At 37.3% G+C, this 13,936-nt stretch overlaps 1 protein-coding gene and 2 non-coding genes across 8 annotated transcripts in view; 1 reads left to right on the top strand and 2 right to left on the bottom strand.

Moving 5' to 3' along the window:
- LOC118018788 (cell division cycle and apoptosis regulator protein 1) overlaps window positions 1–13,936 on the bottom strand; it is a 105,511-nt gene that overhangs the window by 17,777 nt on the left and 73,798 nt on the right. For all 6 annotated transcript variants that reach the window (XM_035017539.1, XM_035017536.1, XM_035017533.1 and 3 more), the window contains 6 exons: window positions 12,751–12,976; window positions 12,044–12,157; window positions 11,295–11,461; window positions 10,351–10,561; window positions 9,450–9,533; window positions 7,847–8,032 (listed from right to left, as the gene is read on the bottom strand). In XM_035017539.1, coding sequence (XP_034873430.1) covers window positions 7,847–8,032; window positions 9,450–9,533; window positions 10,351–10,561; window positions 11,295–11,461; window positions 12,044–12,157; window positions 12,751–12,976 — 988 coding nt within the window. The remainder of the gene's footprint in view (window positions 1–7,846; window positions 8,033–9,449; window positions 9,534–10,350; window positions 10,562–11,294; window positions 11,462–12,043; window positions 12,158–12,750; window positions 12,977–13,936) is intronic.
- Window positions 4,731–4,835, top strand: LOC118019174. The gene has a single exon (XR_004681606.1). It is a non-coding gene; the product is annotated as a U6 spliceosomal RNA (small nuclear RNA).
- LOC118019195 lies at window positions 11,593–11,657 on the bottom strand. The gene has a single exon (XR_004681617.1). It is a non-coding gene; the product is annotated as a small nucleolar RNA SNORD98 (small nucleolar RNA).

Raw genomic sequence — 13,936 nt, 5'->3', positions numbered from 1 at the left:
TCCTTATGGTGATTATGCCAATCATAAGGGCTGGGAAGGAAGTTCAAATTTAGTAAAGAAGACAGCAGCTTCCATGGCTCCTACTTTTCTCTTTTGAGTTTCCCAGCACAAGAAACTAACTTCTAAAGAGAAAAAAAAAAATACCTATGTTAACATTATATAAACCAGGGATTCTGGAAAATAGTTGACAGTAGCATAGTTTCTGGATCTTCCAGAATCCCCATATAAAAAGGGAATAATCTAGGGGCGCCTGGGTGGCTCGGTCATTAAGCATCTGCCTTCCGCTCAGGTCATGATCCCAGGGTTCTGGGATCAAGCCCCGCATCAGGCTCCCCGCTCTGCGGGAAGCCTGCTTCTCCCTCCCCTGCTCCGCCTGCTTGTGTTCCCTCTCTGGCTGTCTCTCTCTCTGTCATATAAATAAAAAATTAAAAAAAGAATCTTAAAAAAAAAAAGAGGGGGAATAATCTAGATCCCAAAACCAACATCCAACATTCATGTACATTCAGAACAAAACAAGGTGAAAAGGTATTCCCAAAAACCCCAATACACAAATGAGTGGGAAAAAGCCACAAGAGCCAGAAGACCTATATGTTACTGGCATCCGAGCAGAGGGAAAGCAGAAGGAAACAATGGAGTTGTCTGATGGCTCTAAGAACAGGAAAACCAAGAGTCAAAAGGCGTTCACTGGAAAGTGAGTTCAATTTCATAACAGCAGCTGAAACTAGGCAACGTTTTACTCCCAACAATAGTGAGTACAAGGAGCCTGTGTTAAGATCTAAAAGGGCCTAGAATATTCTAGTCCTACGAACTTGCAAAGCTGATTTACCAGGGCATCTTTCTAGCACAGGGTCTCTCACCCTGTGAAGAAATTTCTGAAAGCAGAATCAATAGCAACAACACAGACATGGGAGGAAAAGGTCCCAACCCAATAAACAGTGATGGAAGGGCAACAGAGATCAAAATCTTAGAAAGCAAATAACCATAGTTGTGTTTTTTTTAAGATTTTATTTATTTTTGTGAGAGAGAGAGGGAGAGGACACGAACAGAGGAGGGCGCAGAGGAAGAAGCACACTCCTGACTGAGCAGGGAGCCCAATGTGAGACTCGATCCCAGGACCCTGGGATCATGACCTGAGCCAAAGGCTGACACTTAACTGAGCCTCCCAGGCACCCACAAACCACCACAGTTTTAAACAGAGTAAGAAAACAACATAATATATAAATCTTTATGAAGTCAGGAAAAAGCTATCTTTATTAAAGATTTATTTGAGAGAGAGAGAGAGAGCCGTGCATGCGCAGGCTCCCCACTGAGCACGGAGCCCAACATGGGGCTCAATCTCATGACCCTAAGATCACATGACCTGAGACAAAACCAAGAGTCGGTCACTTACCTGACTGACCCACCCAGGCACCCCTTAAGCAACCTCTTCTAATAAAATGTTAGGCAAACTAAATTCACATAAAAATGAGCAAAAGAAGGTATTGAGGTCAAGTCCTATAGAAAGTTACTATTTAAGAGAACAAGGAAAATTACATCCCTACAGACAATGAAAGTGGGCCAGAAAAACAGGCATAGACAGATAAAAATCTTAACTATTTTAAAGCGTACTAAGAGATTAAGAAAATCTTACAAGATATGAAAGGACAATAGAAATAAGAATTTTATTTTTTTAAAAAAAGATTTTATTGGGCGCCTGGGTGGCTCAGTTGGTTAAGCGACTGCCTTCGGCTCAGGTCATGATCCTGGAGTCCCAGGATCGAGTCCCGCATCGGGCTCCCTGCTCAGCAGGGAGTCTGCTTCTCCCTCTGACCCTCCTCCCTCTCATGCTCTCTGTCTCTCATTCTCTCTCTGTCAAATAAATAAATAAAATCTTTTAAAAAAAAATTAAAAAATAAAATAAATAAAATAAAACGGATTTTATTTACTTGAGAGAGAGAGAGCACGAGCGGGGTGAGGGGCAAAGGGAGAAGCAGGGTCTCCGCTGAGCAGGGAGTCCGATGCGGGGCTCATTCCCAGGACTCCAGGTTCGTGATCTGAGCTGAAGGCAGACACTTAAATGACTGAACCACCCAGGAGCCCCAGGACAATACAGTAAGAATTTTAAAACTGAAAATGAGGTGACAGAATACAAGAGCCACCCAGGCGCCCTGAAAACATGCTTGTAGATAGCAGTTTTATTCCCAATACCAAAAGGTGAAAACAACTCAAATGTCCATTAACAGATGAAGGGATAAACAAAATGCAGTATATACATGCAATGGAATATTATTCAGCCTTATAAAGAAATGAAGTTCTGGGGCGTCTGGGTGGCTCAGTCGTTAAGCGTCTGCCTTCGGCTCAGGTCATGATCCCAGGGTCCTGGGATCAAGTCCCGCATCGGGCTCCCTGCTCAGTGGGGAGCCTGCTTCTCCCTCTCCCACTCCCCCTGCTGTGTTCCCTCTCTCGCTGTCTCTGTCAAATAAATAAAATCTTAACAAAAAAGAAAGAAATGAAGTTCTGATCCATGCTATGACATGGATGAACTCTGAAAACATTATGCTAAGTGAGAGAAGCCAGACACAAAAGAGCAGATACTGTATGATTCCACTTCATTAGGTATCTAGTATAGTTCCCTCACTGTCTCTGTCAAATAATAAATAAAAATCTTAAAACAAACAAAAAAACAGTAACATAAAAAAAACAAAAAACAAAAAAACAGTAACATAGGGACGCCTGGGTGGCTCACCCAGTTAAGTGTCCATCTCCTGGTTTTGACTCAGATCATGATCTTCAGGATCGTGAGATTGAGCCCCACATCATGCTCCAGGCTCAGCACAGAGTGTACTTGAGGTTCCCTTCCCTTTCCCCCTCCCCAGCTCTCCCCCACTGCTCATTTTGCTCTCTCTAAAATAAATAAATAAATAAATAAATAAATAAATAAATAAATAAATAAATAAATATCTTAAAAAGAAAAAAGAGTAGCATATATTTAAGATTTAAAGAAATAAAAATGTGAATCAAAGACTTTATATTTAGCAAAACTGACTTTTTTTTATTTTAATAAATGTCTATTTTAATGTTTTTCACAATAGAATAAATACTTCTCCTGATGACTGCAGATACATAAGGCTGTTTGGTAGTATTCAGAACCACCACAGTAATGGTGGTCCTCCTGATTGGTGTGTACTCTTCAGTAATTGTAAGGAATTACTTCTCTGAAACTGCTGTCAAACCAGCAAGACTGCATTTATGCATCCATCATTTTCAGGGTTGTTGGTAACCTGGGCATATTTGCCCCAAATAACTTTGCCTCCTTGTGTCACAAGGCCCAACTCACTCACATTCACCTCAATATAGTGCCTTTGGTAATAACACCCAAAGTTGTATATAGTGGGGATGAAGGATTCTTTTTTACACCAAGTATTGGCAGGCAAAAAGTGGCAAAACTGACTTTTAAGTAGAGTATAGTCAAACTGTTACGAACATACATGAGCTCTGAGGAATCTCCTAGAAATGAGCTTCAGAGACAATGACAAAAGGACTATTGGTGAGCATTAGATACGGTAATTGTAGGACAAAGACTAAATGAGAATTAAAAGAGTACGATATGTAATGCTACACGTTAGGATGATGTACTTATAGTACAACATAAAAACAATGGGGAGAAAATGACAATAGGAAATGCAAAAATAGGGGCGCCTGGGTGGCTCAGTCAGTTAAGTGTCTGCCTTCGGCTCAGGTCACGATACCAGAGTCCTGGGATCGAGTCCCTCACCGGGCTCCCTGCTCAGCAGTGAGTTGTTTCTCCCTCTTCCTCTGACCCTCTGCCCACTTGTACTCACTCTCTCTCAAATAATTAAAAAAAAATAATAATTTTAAACAAATTTCAGCAACAACATTAGTGGTATGCTATTTGTTCTACATTAGTGTTGTATATCTATATATATATTCTACTCACTGGACAAAAAAAGACAATTTGAGCTTCAATAAGGATAAGAATTACAACGAACTGAAACCCATAAAATGTGTTTAAATCTACAAATTCAGGGAGCCTGGGTGGCTCAGTCGGTTGAGCATCTTGCCTTTAGCTCAGCTCATGATCCCAGGGTTTTGGGATCAAAGACCTACATCAGGGTCCCTGCTCAGTGGGGAGTCTGCTTCTCCTTCTCCCCCTGCCACTCTCCCTGTTTGTGCTAATAAAAAAATCTTAAAAAAATAAATCTATAAATTCATAATGATGTTTATTTTTTTTTAAAGATTTTATTTATTTCAGAAAGAAAGCACAAGCAGGGGGAGGGGCGGAGGGAAAAAGAGAAGCAGGCTCCTCGCTGAGCAAGGAAACCGATGCAGGGCTCAATCCTAAAACCTTGGGATTATGACCTGAGCTAAAGGAAGAAACTCACCCAACTGAGCCACCCAGGCACCCCAACAATAATGTTTAAAAACAAACAGGTAGGGAGGGGTGCCTCGGTGGCTCAGTCGTTAAGCGTCTGCCTTCGGCTCAGGTCATGGTCTCAGGGTCCTGGGATTAAGCCCCGCATCGGGCTCCCTGTTCAGTGGGGAGTCTGCTTCTCCCTCTCCCACTCCCACTCCCCCTGCTTGTGTTCCCTCTCTCGCTGTGTCTCTCTCTGTCAAATAAATAAATAAATAAATAAAAATCTTTAAACACACAAAAACCAAACAGGTAACCATCAGAAGATGATAGGGAACCAATTCAGTATCTTGAAAACTGGATAAAATAAAGGAAAACAGTGCTTGCTTCAGCAGCACATGTAAGAAAATTAGACCAATATGGAGAAGATTAGCATGGGCCTTGCACAAGGATGACTCATATTTAAGAAGCACTCTATATTTTATTTATTTATCTGAAAGAGAGACACAGCGAGAGAGGGAACACAACCAGGGGGGAGTAGGAGAGGGAGAAGCAGGCTTCTCACGGAACAGGGAGCCCGATGTGGAGCTTGATCCCAGAACCCTGGAGATCATGACCTGAGCCGAAGGCAGACGCTTAACGACTAAGCCACCCAGGTGCCCCGCATTCTATATTTTTAAAAAATGAAAAGAAATCAAGCACTGATCCTGCCTTCGTCTATATGAATTTACAAATAGATAAAACTATACCACTACGTAATCAAATAGCCGAAGAGGAAAATATGTGAAAACAAAATGGTAAGAATTATCACCAGTTTTCAACCCCACTGGCTGTTAACATCAAAAAGTGAAAACCAGCTCTTCTTTGCCTTCTCTATCTACTCCTTCTGTCCATAACAATTCAATTCTAAAGCAATTCCTCCATGCAAAGCAAGTGTCTACACAGGGGATGGAGGCTGACAGAGAGGTAGAGCTACAATGCCCAGAGCAGATGAGCTGCCCAGTTACCAGGTATTAAAACCCAAATAGAGTAAGGAGGGCATCCATACAAAGACAGAATACAGGGCAGGAAATCAGACCAAAGTAAAGAGGGTATCCAGATGGGAAAGGGAATGCGACAGACAACTGAGCAAGTAAGTATATAATTATTAAGTACAACAGAAGCTGTTTCTCATTATTGGACAAAAGAATTAACTTTATGGAAAGGGAGAAACTGAAATGAACTCTGATGTTGGGAATAGAATTGGAGATACTAGCATAAACTTACGACATTCAATACACACAATATATACTAACAAATACAGATGCAAATACGTATATACATAGATAAACATAAGTATAAACGAGTATGTATCTACCAAAACGGTTAACTGACAGGGGTTGACAGCAGCACAATGATACCAATGAATATGTCTTGGCTTCTAAATATCATTACCATTCTTCACTAAAAAGTATCAGGGCTTCCTGGGAAAATGGCTGATTCCAGAACCAGGGCAGGGATAGTACACAGTGAAACTGCAACATTGTTTTGTGCTGCAAAGTAAGTCCTCAAAATATGATGAGAACGTGTCAAAAGACATAGAAGCCGGGTGCCTGGGTGGCTCAGTCGTTAAGCGTCTGCCTTCGGCTCAGGTCATGATCCCAGGGTCCTGGGATTGAGCCCCGCATCGGGCTCCCTGCTCCGCGGGAAGCCTGCTTCTCCCTCTCCCATTCCCCCTGCTGTGTTCCCTCTTTCGCTGTGTCTCTCTCTGTCAAATAAATAAATAAAATCTTTAAAAAAAAAAAAAAAAAAGACATAGAAGCCAACTCGATAGGGCTCCCACTGGCCAAGTGAGACAATTTCACTATCAAGGTAAATATTTATAATCTACTGAATAAGAAATCACAAATCAATGCACCTCGGAATAACAAGGCAATTCTACATGATCACAAAAACATCATATCCAAGAAATTTAGCACTGCTTCAATATTATCTAATATCACATCCATAATCAAGTTATCTCCAGTTATTCCCAAACTACTCTTTATGGCTCCCCCCCCATTCAGGACCTGTCAAGTTTCACACTCAGCGCATTCAGTTGTCACGCCTCGCTAAACTCTTTTACTATTTATCATTTTTCTTCTTTAGTCTCTCATTATATAGACCTTTTTTTGAAAAGTTCAGACAAGCTGCTCTGCAGAAGTTCTCACATTCTAAATTTATCTGATTGTTCCCTCATAATTAGATTAAGGTAAAAACACTTTTGGCAAGAATACTTCATAAATAATGATGTACACTCCACAATGCATCACATTAGGAAACACATAATGTTGGTTTCTCCAATTACTGGTATTCTAACATGCTTCTTATATTCCTGTATTTCAAATTCAGAAAACAAATGACAGGCTTATGCAAGCAGGAATTATTTTAAGGGCATAAGTCTATAGTCTCAGAGTCTTAAGGACTGAAGTGCAATCAAACACATAGCTGTAGAAGCAGCAAAATTCTGGAATAAGCACTTCACTAGAACTCAATCTCTGAACTTAATGGCTCGGTCAATCAAATTTTATCTCATTTTCTATATCTAAGATAGAGGAGTAATTTTTTTAAGTAAACTCTATGCCCAATGTTGGGCTTGAACCCATGACCCCAAGATCAAGAGTCACATGCTCTAATGACTGAGCCAGCCAGGCACCCCAAACACATGAATAATTATTCATTTTTAAAGGGGAAGATTAAAAATACATGACTTGGAAACAACTCAAGTGTCTCTCAAATGGAAAACTAATAAATTGATACATTGATACTATGGAATGTTATTAAGGAATAAAAAGGAACAAATTAGTGGGCACCTGGCTGGCTCAGTCGACTGGGCATCCAACTCTTGATTTCTCCTCAGGTCATAGTCTCAGGGTCATGGGATAGGGGCCCTAAGACAGGCTCTGAGCTCAGCACGGAGTCTGATTGGAATTCTCTCTCCCTTTACCCCTCGCCCATTACTGCCCCTCCCCACCCTCTCTAAAAGCTTAAAAAAAAAAAAAGGAAAAAATTAGTGATATATACAACAAAATGGGTGAATCTCTAATGCATTATGCTGAGTTGAAGAGGTCAGACTCAACAGGTTGTATGGTTCCATTTACATGATATACTGGAATTGGCAAAACTACAGGAAACAGGTCAGTGGCTCCCAGAGGCTGGTCTGGGAGGCAGAAGGTACACATGGAGAGAGGAAAATGCTTACAGAGGGATACAGAGGATTTTTAGGGGGTGGCAGACCTGTTTTATATCTTAATTGTGGTGGTGGTTGCACAACTATATGCATTTGTCAAACTTGCAAAACTGGTTGAATCTTAAAGAGTTATGTAGTTATATCTTAAAAAAAAAAAAGATTTATTTTAGAGAGAGAGAGTGAGCAAGCAGGGGGAAGGGGCCCCTATAGTTTTATCTTAATAAAAGTATACACAAACATATTTCAAGAACTCTCTCTAAACCAGTATTATATTTAATAGTATATACCTCTTTATCATCTTCAGATTTCCTATCATCCTCCTCTTCCTCTTCTTTTTCTGATTTCTCTAATTCTTTTTGTTCTTCTTTTTGCTCTTCTACTTTAAGCTGTTTTGTCAACCGGGCTATTAACTGGGATTTTAATCCTTTAGAACTAAGAGCTCGACTTTCCAATTCTTTTCGGAGATCATTTACCTAAATATACAGAGCATAAAAACACAGAAAAAGAAAATGGGATATTGAAATAGGGAACAAACTATGCAATTATCTTTCATCTGGTTTTTTAAAATGTTGGTGAAAAATACACTTGTACAGCTCAGAACATGTTTGTGAAAATGCAACTGATAGAATATTTTTGGAAAATAATCTGTAACATGTTTTAAGATGCTTTAAAAACCATTAATGCTCTTTGACACAGAAATTCTAATTTACGGCAGTTCACCCTAAAGAAATATTCTAAACACACTGGAAAACAAAACAAAACTTTTACATATTTCTTGTAACAGTTCCTTCCTCAAAAATGTGAAGAATCTAAATATCCAACAAAAGATAATAATACCACATCAACTGGATGAGAGGAATACAGAACATTTAAAAAGAATTACATGGGAAACACCAATATTAATTGAAAAGGATGAGACTGCCAATGTTTTATAGATGATCAGAACCAACCAACCAACCAATCATAAAGCTTGTACACAGAAAAAATAATGGAAAAAATACACGAAAATTTTAACAGTGGCTGTGTTTGAGTTATAGACTTGAGTAACTTTTATCTTCTATTTTTCTATGTATGTACCAGTTTTTAAAATAAGCACACATTGTATTTATAACCAAAAGAAATACAAGTTTTAAAATAAGAAACTTTATGGCAAAGCCATCAGTTTGATAAAAAGTCCTGGGATGCAGGCTTAATCTTCTTATGATATACATTCTCTACTTACTAAAAAAAAAAGCAATGTGGGTTAAAAAACTACAGTTTCATAAGAAGGAAGAAAATGGGTTTTTTGCTGACAAAAGTTAACCAAAAGGTCAGCTTTTATGTGTTAAAAGTAACAGGCTGCAAAAGCTAGTGATCTTCTGATCTATGTAGAATGTACACACATAGAATTCTATGGATCTACATTCACATTATAAGCCCAGAAACGAAAAAGTATAGAATGATAATCAGTCCAAAGACATTGGGGACCAAAGAAAAACTAGTACAGCTTAACCAATGATTTTCAAAAGAGGCTTTTAAATTATTCTTTCCCAGTTCAGATGTGTATCAACCTACTTTTTAAATATTATTTCAAAAACTAAAGTAATCTTGATAATCTTTTTCCTGTTTCTTCCCTTTTCCTTGAATTTAAATTACTTAAGTGCAGAAATTCTGCCTTCTTGCTCAGTTCCCCAATCAAAAAATGATGCTACTCATACTACATGCACTTGTATATTACACTCGACAGATATAGGCTGCACTGATTTATAAAGTCAACCTTTATTTAATAATTATACACACACGTATAAATACAGAATATGTATTCAGTTGACTTTATTTTTAGTGGTTTTTTATGATAAAACACGGATCTCATTCTCTATTCTTGTCAGAGATTTCAAATTTCAAAGTTACCTTCATTGTCTTTGGATCAAGTTTAGACCAATGGGTTGGAGTAGAAATTTCTTTAGCTTCACCATCATCTTTCTCTTCTTCATCCTGATATACAAAGTTAAGAACATAATTACTATTCTGAAACCTTAAAATAAAAGTAATTTATTTTTAAAAGTCTGTTGCTGATCTGTGCAAGGTCACAAATGTTTCAGATTGTCTTCTCCTAAAGTTATTATTTAGGCAAGTCCACGTACATACATTCTACCACTTTTAACTGATCACAAAGACACTCATCAGCCAATCAAAGCCAGATCTGTGAAACACAAAAGGGTGATAAATTACAACACAAAGGATATCAGGGATGCACAAACACTGCCGGTCTCCACTAACCACACAGTGTGTGATCTTGCCCCAATTTTCAAGCCACCCAAAGTTAAGACTGATTTAGTCAGACCTTTCAAATGTACCAAAGACGATGCCACATAGCCTGAAATGTCAAATCTCTCAGACTTGTGGTTGTCCAATTTCAAATATCCATGACTAGAACTGATGACCGTGAAAGAGAAAATTTTTTAAATTTTAGAAAATGGCAAAATGTTTAAAATGGCTTAATACTGAATCTTGCTCAACAACTGGTCCCAGATTCCAGCAACTAGACCTATGATAAAAACAAAATTCTGTGCAATTTAAGCACAACTTATTTTCCTTTGAGGTCTCAGCACTCTTAAAGTTAGCATACTAGACAGATTTTTTTTTTAAAGAAAAGAAAATACAACTATACTGCTGAAAGCTGGATTACCAGTCGCTGTTACCAGTTATGTTCCTCCATGTGTGTTTGTTATGTAGTGTGTGGTGTGCATTTGTGCCTGTGTTCCTGTGCCTGTGAGAAGCGGAAATAGAAAAAGGGATTAGCGTTCAGTGCCTGTTCTCCATCAGCCTCCTTGCGTTCACCCTGAAGCTTCTCGACCAGCTGCTGCTTGTATCCTCGGGAGAGGGTTTCCCACTCTGAGCGGGTGGGAAGGCAATGCCAAACATCCGGGAAAAATAAAACCACTGTCTCCACATGAGCTGGAACTGTACGCCCCTTGTGGGTCTCCTCAGGGCGATGGTAGCGAATCTCTGCAAAACGGTACCTGTTGCAAGGGAAGAAGCATGTTGGAAAAAAAATTCTAAAATACATTTTAAAGACCCTAGTTCACTTGTAGCACATCAAGTAAAGAAATTTTGCTGCAAGAACTTGAGGTTGGTCTAAAGAAAAAAAAATTATAGAAGCCATAGTTCCTCTTTTGGTACATTTGTACAATATTTTATGGTTAAAAGAATATGTTCCCCAAGGCATTTTCAAGTTTGATTATAGAGCTACCCATATTTTAGAGAATACCTGAAGAAGCTGGATAGCTGTTCAGATTTCATGTGCTAAAAAAAGAATATTCTCAATTAAGTCACAAGAAATACACTAAAATACACAAGACAAATAAGCCTCAAGAGAAAATATGGCTGAACAAAAATAATCAGCACCTACATCATTTTATAACAAAAGAATTATAATGAAATGAAGTTCTCTCTTGACGATCTTCTCCAGCTATGCATGAAATGAAAAATATTTTCAACATACATCCAACTTCCGAAGTAAAGCATAACAAAACATTTAAGTAATGTTCAGTTTATTTTGATTAGTTCTTAAATCCTTTTTCCCCCAAACATTTTTGGCACCAAATAAACTTTTGCTACAAATGGGGATTTTCCTTTGAGATTACCTGCATGATCAAGGTTGCTAAAATAAGGGGGGAGGGGAGGCTGACAGATAAGAACATCTATATAAACTATGAAAAAACATTTCTAATCAAGAAATGAATTGGTACTTACCATTGCGTGCATACACTTAGATCAATGCCTGTCAGAGCCTTACAACAACGAATAGCAGTCTTAATCAACACAGAGGGGTCTTTTTCTGGGTCTGGTCCATCCAACGAAGGAGACCAGTGACCTCCAATGGCCATGGCTTCATCCTTGCCTTTCATGCCCACTAAAAACTAATTCAAAACAAAGAATCATTTACATGTGTTATGCAACTTGTCAAATTACAAATAAAATACTTGAAAAGGAAAGGGACAAACCTTTCCAATATCATTTTTACTACCTCTGGTATCTGTCAGTCAAGGAAGAGTTCAGTTCATCGTGTTCCACACTGCATTTCAGCAATGGAATAGGATTTACACATCATAACTCATCCTTCTAAAATATTTCTTCAGATAAAGAATTTTTTTAAAGAAACAAGCTATAATTCACACTTTAAAAGAATCCAAAAATATACTAAATCCAATACGACTAAAATTTTACTATCCTACGAGCATAAAATACCAAAATGACAGCTGAACTAGTGACATACAAATAAGATATAGCCATAATCTTCACTGAAAGAAAATCTTCATCATTAAATTTTGAGTGCCTTAACAATACAAAAATTAGTTGTTAATAAGTTAAAAATGTAGTATTTTTAATTTTATATATTATATATATATGTATTTTATATACATATGTAGACACACACACACAGAGTTAGAACTAAGCAAAGCAAATATATACCTGAAGTTAAAATAAGTGTTTCATTTTACCTTAACAAGTCTAGCAGGATGTTGAAATCCATCTCGAAGTTCTTGTGGGTCTTCAGCAAGAGCACATGACTTATGATACAAATCTTCCATACTAGGACTAGCCATCAGCATTACCTATTATAGTCAAATAATTCAATCCTGTCAAAAGTCTAAAGTAATGTAAAAAAATGAGAAGCACTACTAATTATCCTTACATATTAGATATCCAAAATTTTTTTATAAAAATGGAAAGTAAAATGCTACAGCAGAAATGGTATTAGATACTTTATAATGATAGAATTTTAACTTGTCAAGAAATGCTTTTTGATCAATGTTCTATAATAGCCAAAAACTATCCGACCATAAGCAATATATTGAATGTTACCCTGAAGGCTAACATATAGGGAATTCACCAACATTACGTTTTATCTGAGGCTACCAGAAGTCACAGAACATTCCAAAAAGCTATTCAGTAAAATCAACTTCATCTTCACGTTTATGAGTTTCAAAATGTTAAAACAATAACCATGAATTTTACAGCTTAAGAGATAAGACAAAGAGGTTAAATTAAATTACTTAAATAACCAAAACAGAATCAGGCAGACAAGGAAAAAAAAAAATAGCTATTCAGGTCTTAAACATAACCACTTCCAGGAGATTAATTCCACATACACTCTTAATATGAGTAACTGCTCAGAAATTTTAGCTATATATCACAGAATACAAACCTTTGCACTGTATAAATGGTCAGCATCTGGTGGATCAAGAATAGCCATATTTTTTTCTAAGGACTCTACTTCTCTGTGCATTACATAGAAATTGCAGTAATTTCCCAGCTGAAATGGTCTTGACAAAGGGAAAGCATCCACCCATGTAAACTGAGCATCAAAAAAGTCACTAGGTATATATAAATTCTGATAACGGCGCCTTAGTTCCATCATGTCACAACTAGGACTGAAAAACAGACATAAGTAAGTGAATAAATGGCCTTAGTATCAAAGATTATATGAACATTCACTCCATTCCACATCTAAATATATAAGCTGACATGGTTAAAAGCCAGCTGAGAATGGTCAGAATCAATTATTAATGAGCTATAGATTTGCAAAGAGCCATATGAAACCTCACTTTCAAATTTGTCTACTTAGAGCTTTAAATAAATAACTGGTACCTAAGTGTTACCTTCATTTCTTTGCGTTTTCTGTGTAGCTTGAAATACGTTAGAGACCCTCTGAAATAACTTCAATGCCAGCTCCAGAGAAGATATGAACAAAAAGCAGTTCTACCTCAGCTGAAACTACGAATTTTTTAGAAAATTATAATTCATATAGAATGGATACAAAGAAGGGACAAGATTGATACCAAATGATGCGTACTCCTCAATTAGGTTCATATAATGTAAAAAACATAAATCTTCATTTTATAGTAAGATCCTATATCAAGCATATTTACATTCAAAATTAAGCACAAAAATCCACATGAAAGCTAAATCTAAATGTTTGATTATCTAACACCTCCATACCTCTCTCTGTTAATGATTACGATCCATACCTGATGGATTATTACGTAAAGAGGGTAAGTTTCTTGCCTTTTAAATACTGATTGTTTTAAAGGATGCTTTCCTTTTTCCTAAGAAGCAGAGCTTTTAAAGAAAAGGAACTCAAAGGTAAATCAATCTGGTAAAAGAACAAAGGATTTCTATTAAAAGCGTAACAAAAAGTGGAAAACAACAATTTGTAAGATGAAAAGATAACTACATTATCTTTTTTATTATTTTTCTTTTCACTGTCTTTTTGAAAGACAACTAAAGACAAGGTATAAATTATGACCTAATATATTTGTAGGGGTATCTTTTTATTTGAAGCCTAAAAATAACAAACATATAGTGACAAACTTGTCATCAGGTATGGTTGC

The sequence above is a fragment of the Mirounga leonina genome, unplaced genomic scaffold (genome assembly GCF_011800145.1).
Source record: "Mirounga leonina isolate KUSES-001 unplaced genomic scaffold, KU_Mleo_1.0 Mir_107, whole genome shotgun sequence".
NCBI classification, from domain to species: Eukaryota; Metazoa; Chordata; class Mammalia; order Carnivora; family Phocidae; genus Mirounga; species Mirounga leonina.
Note: the sequence above shows the minus strand (reverse complement) of the source record. Positions and strands in the feature narration are given on the sequence as shown.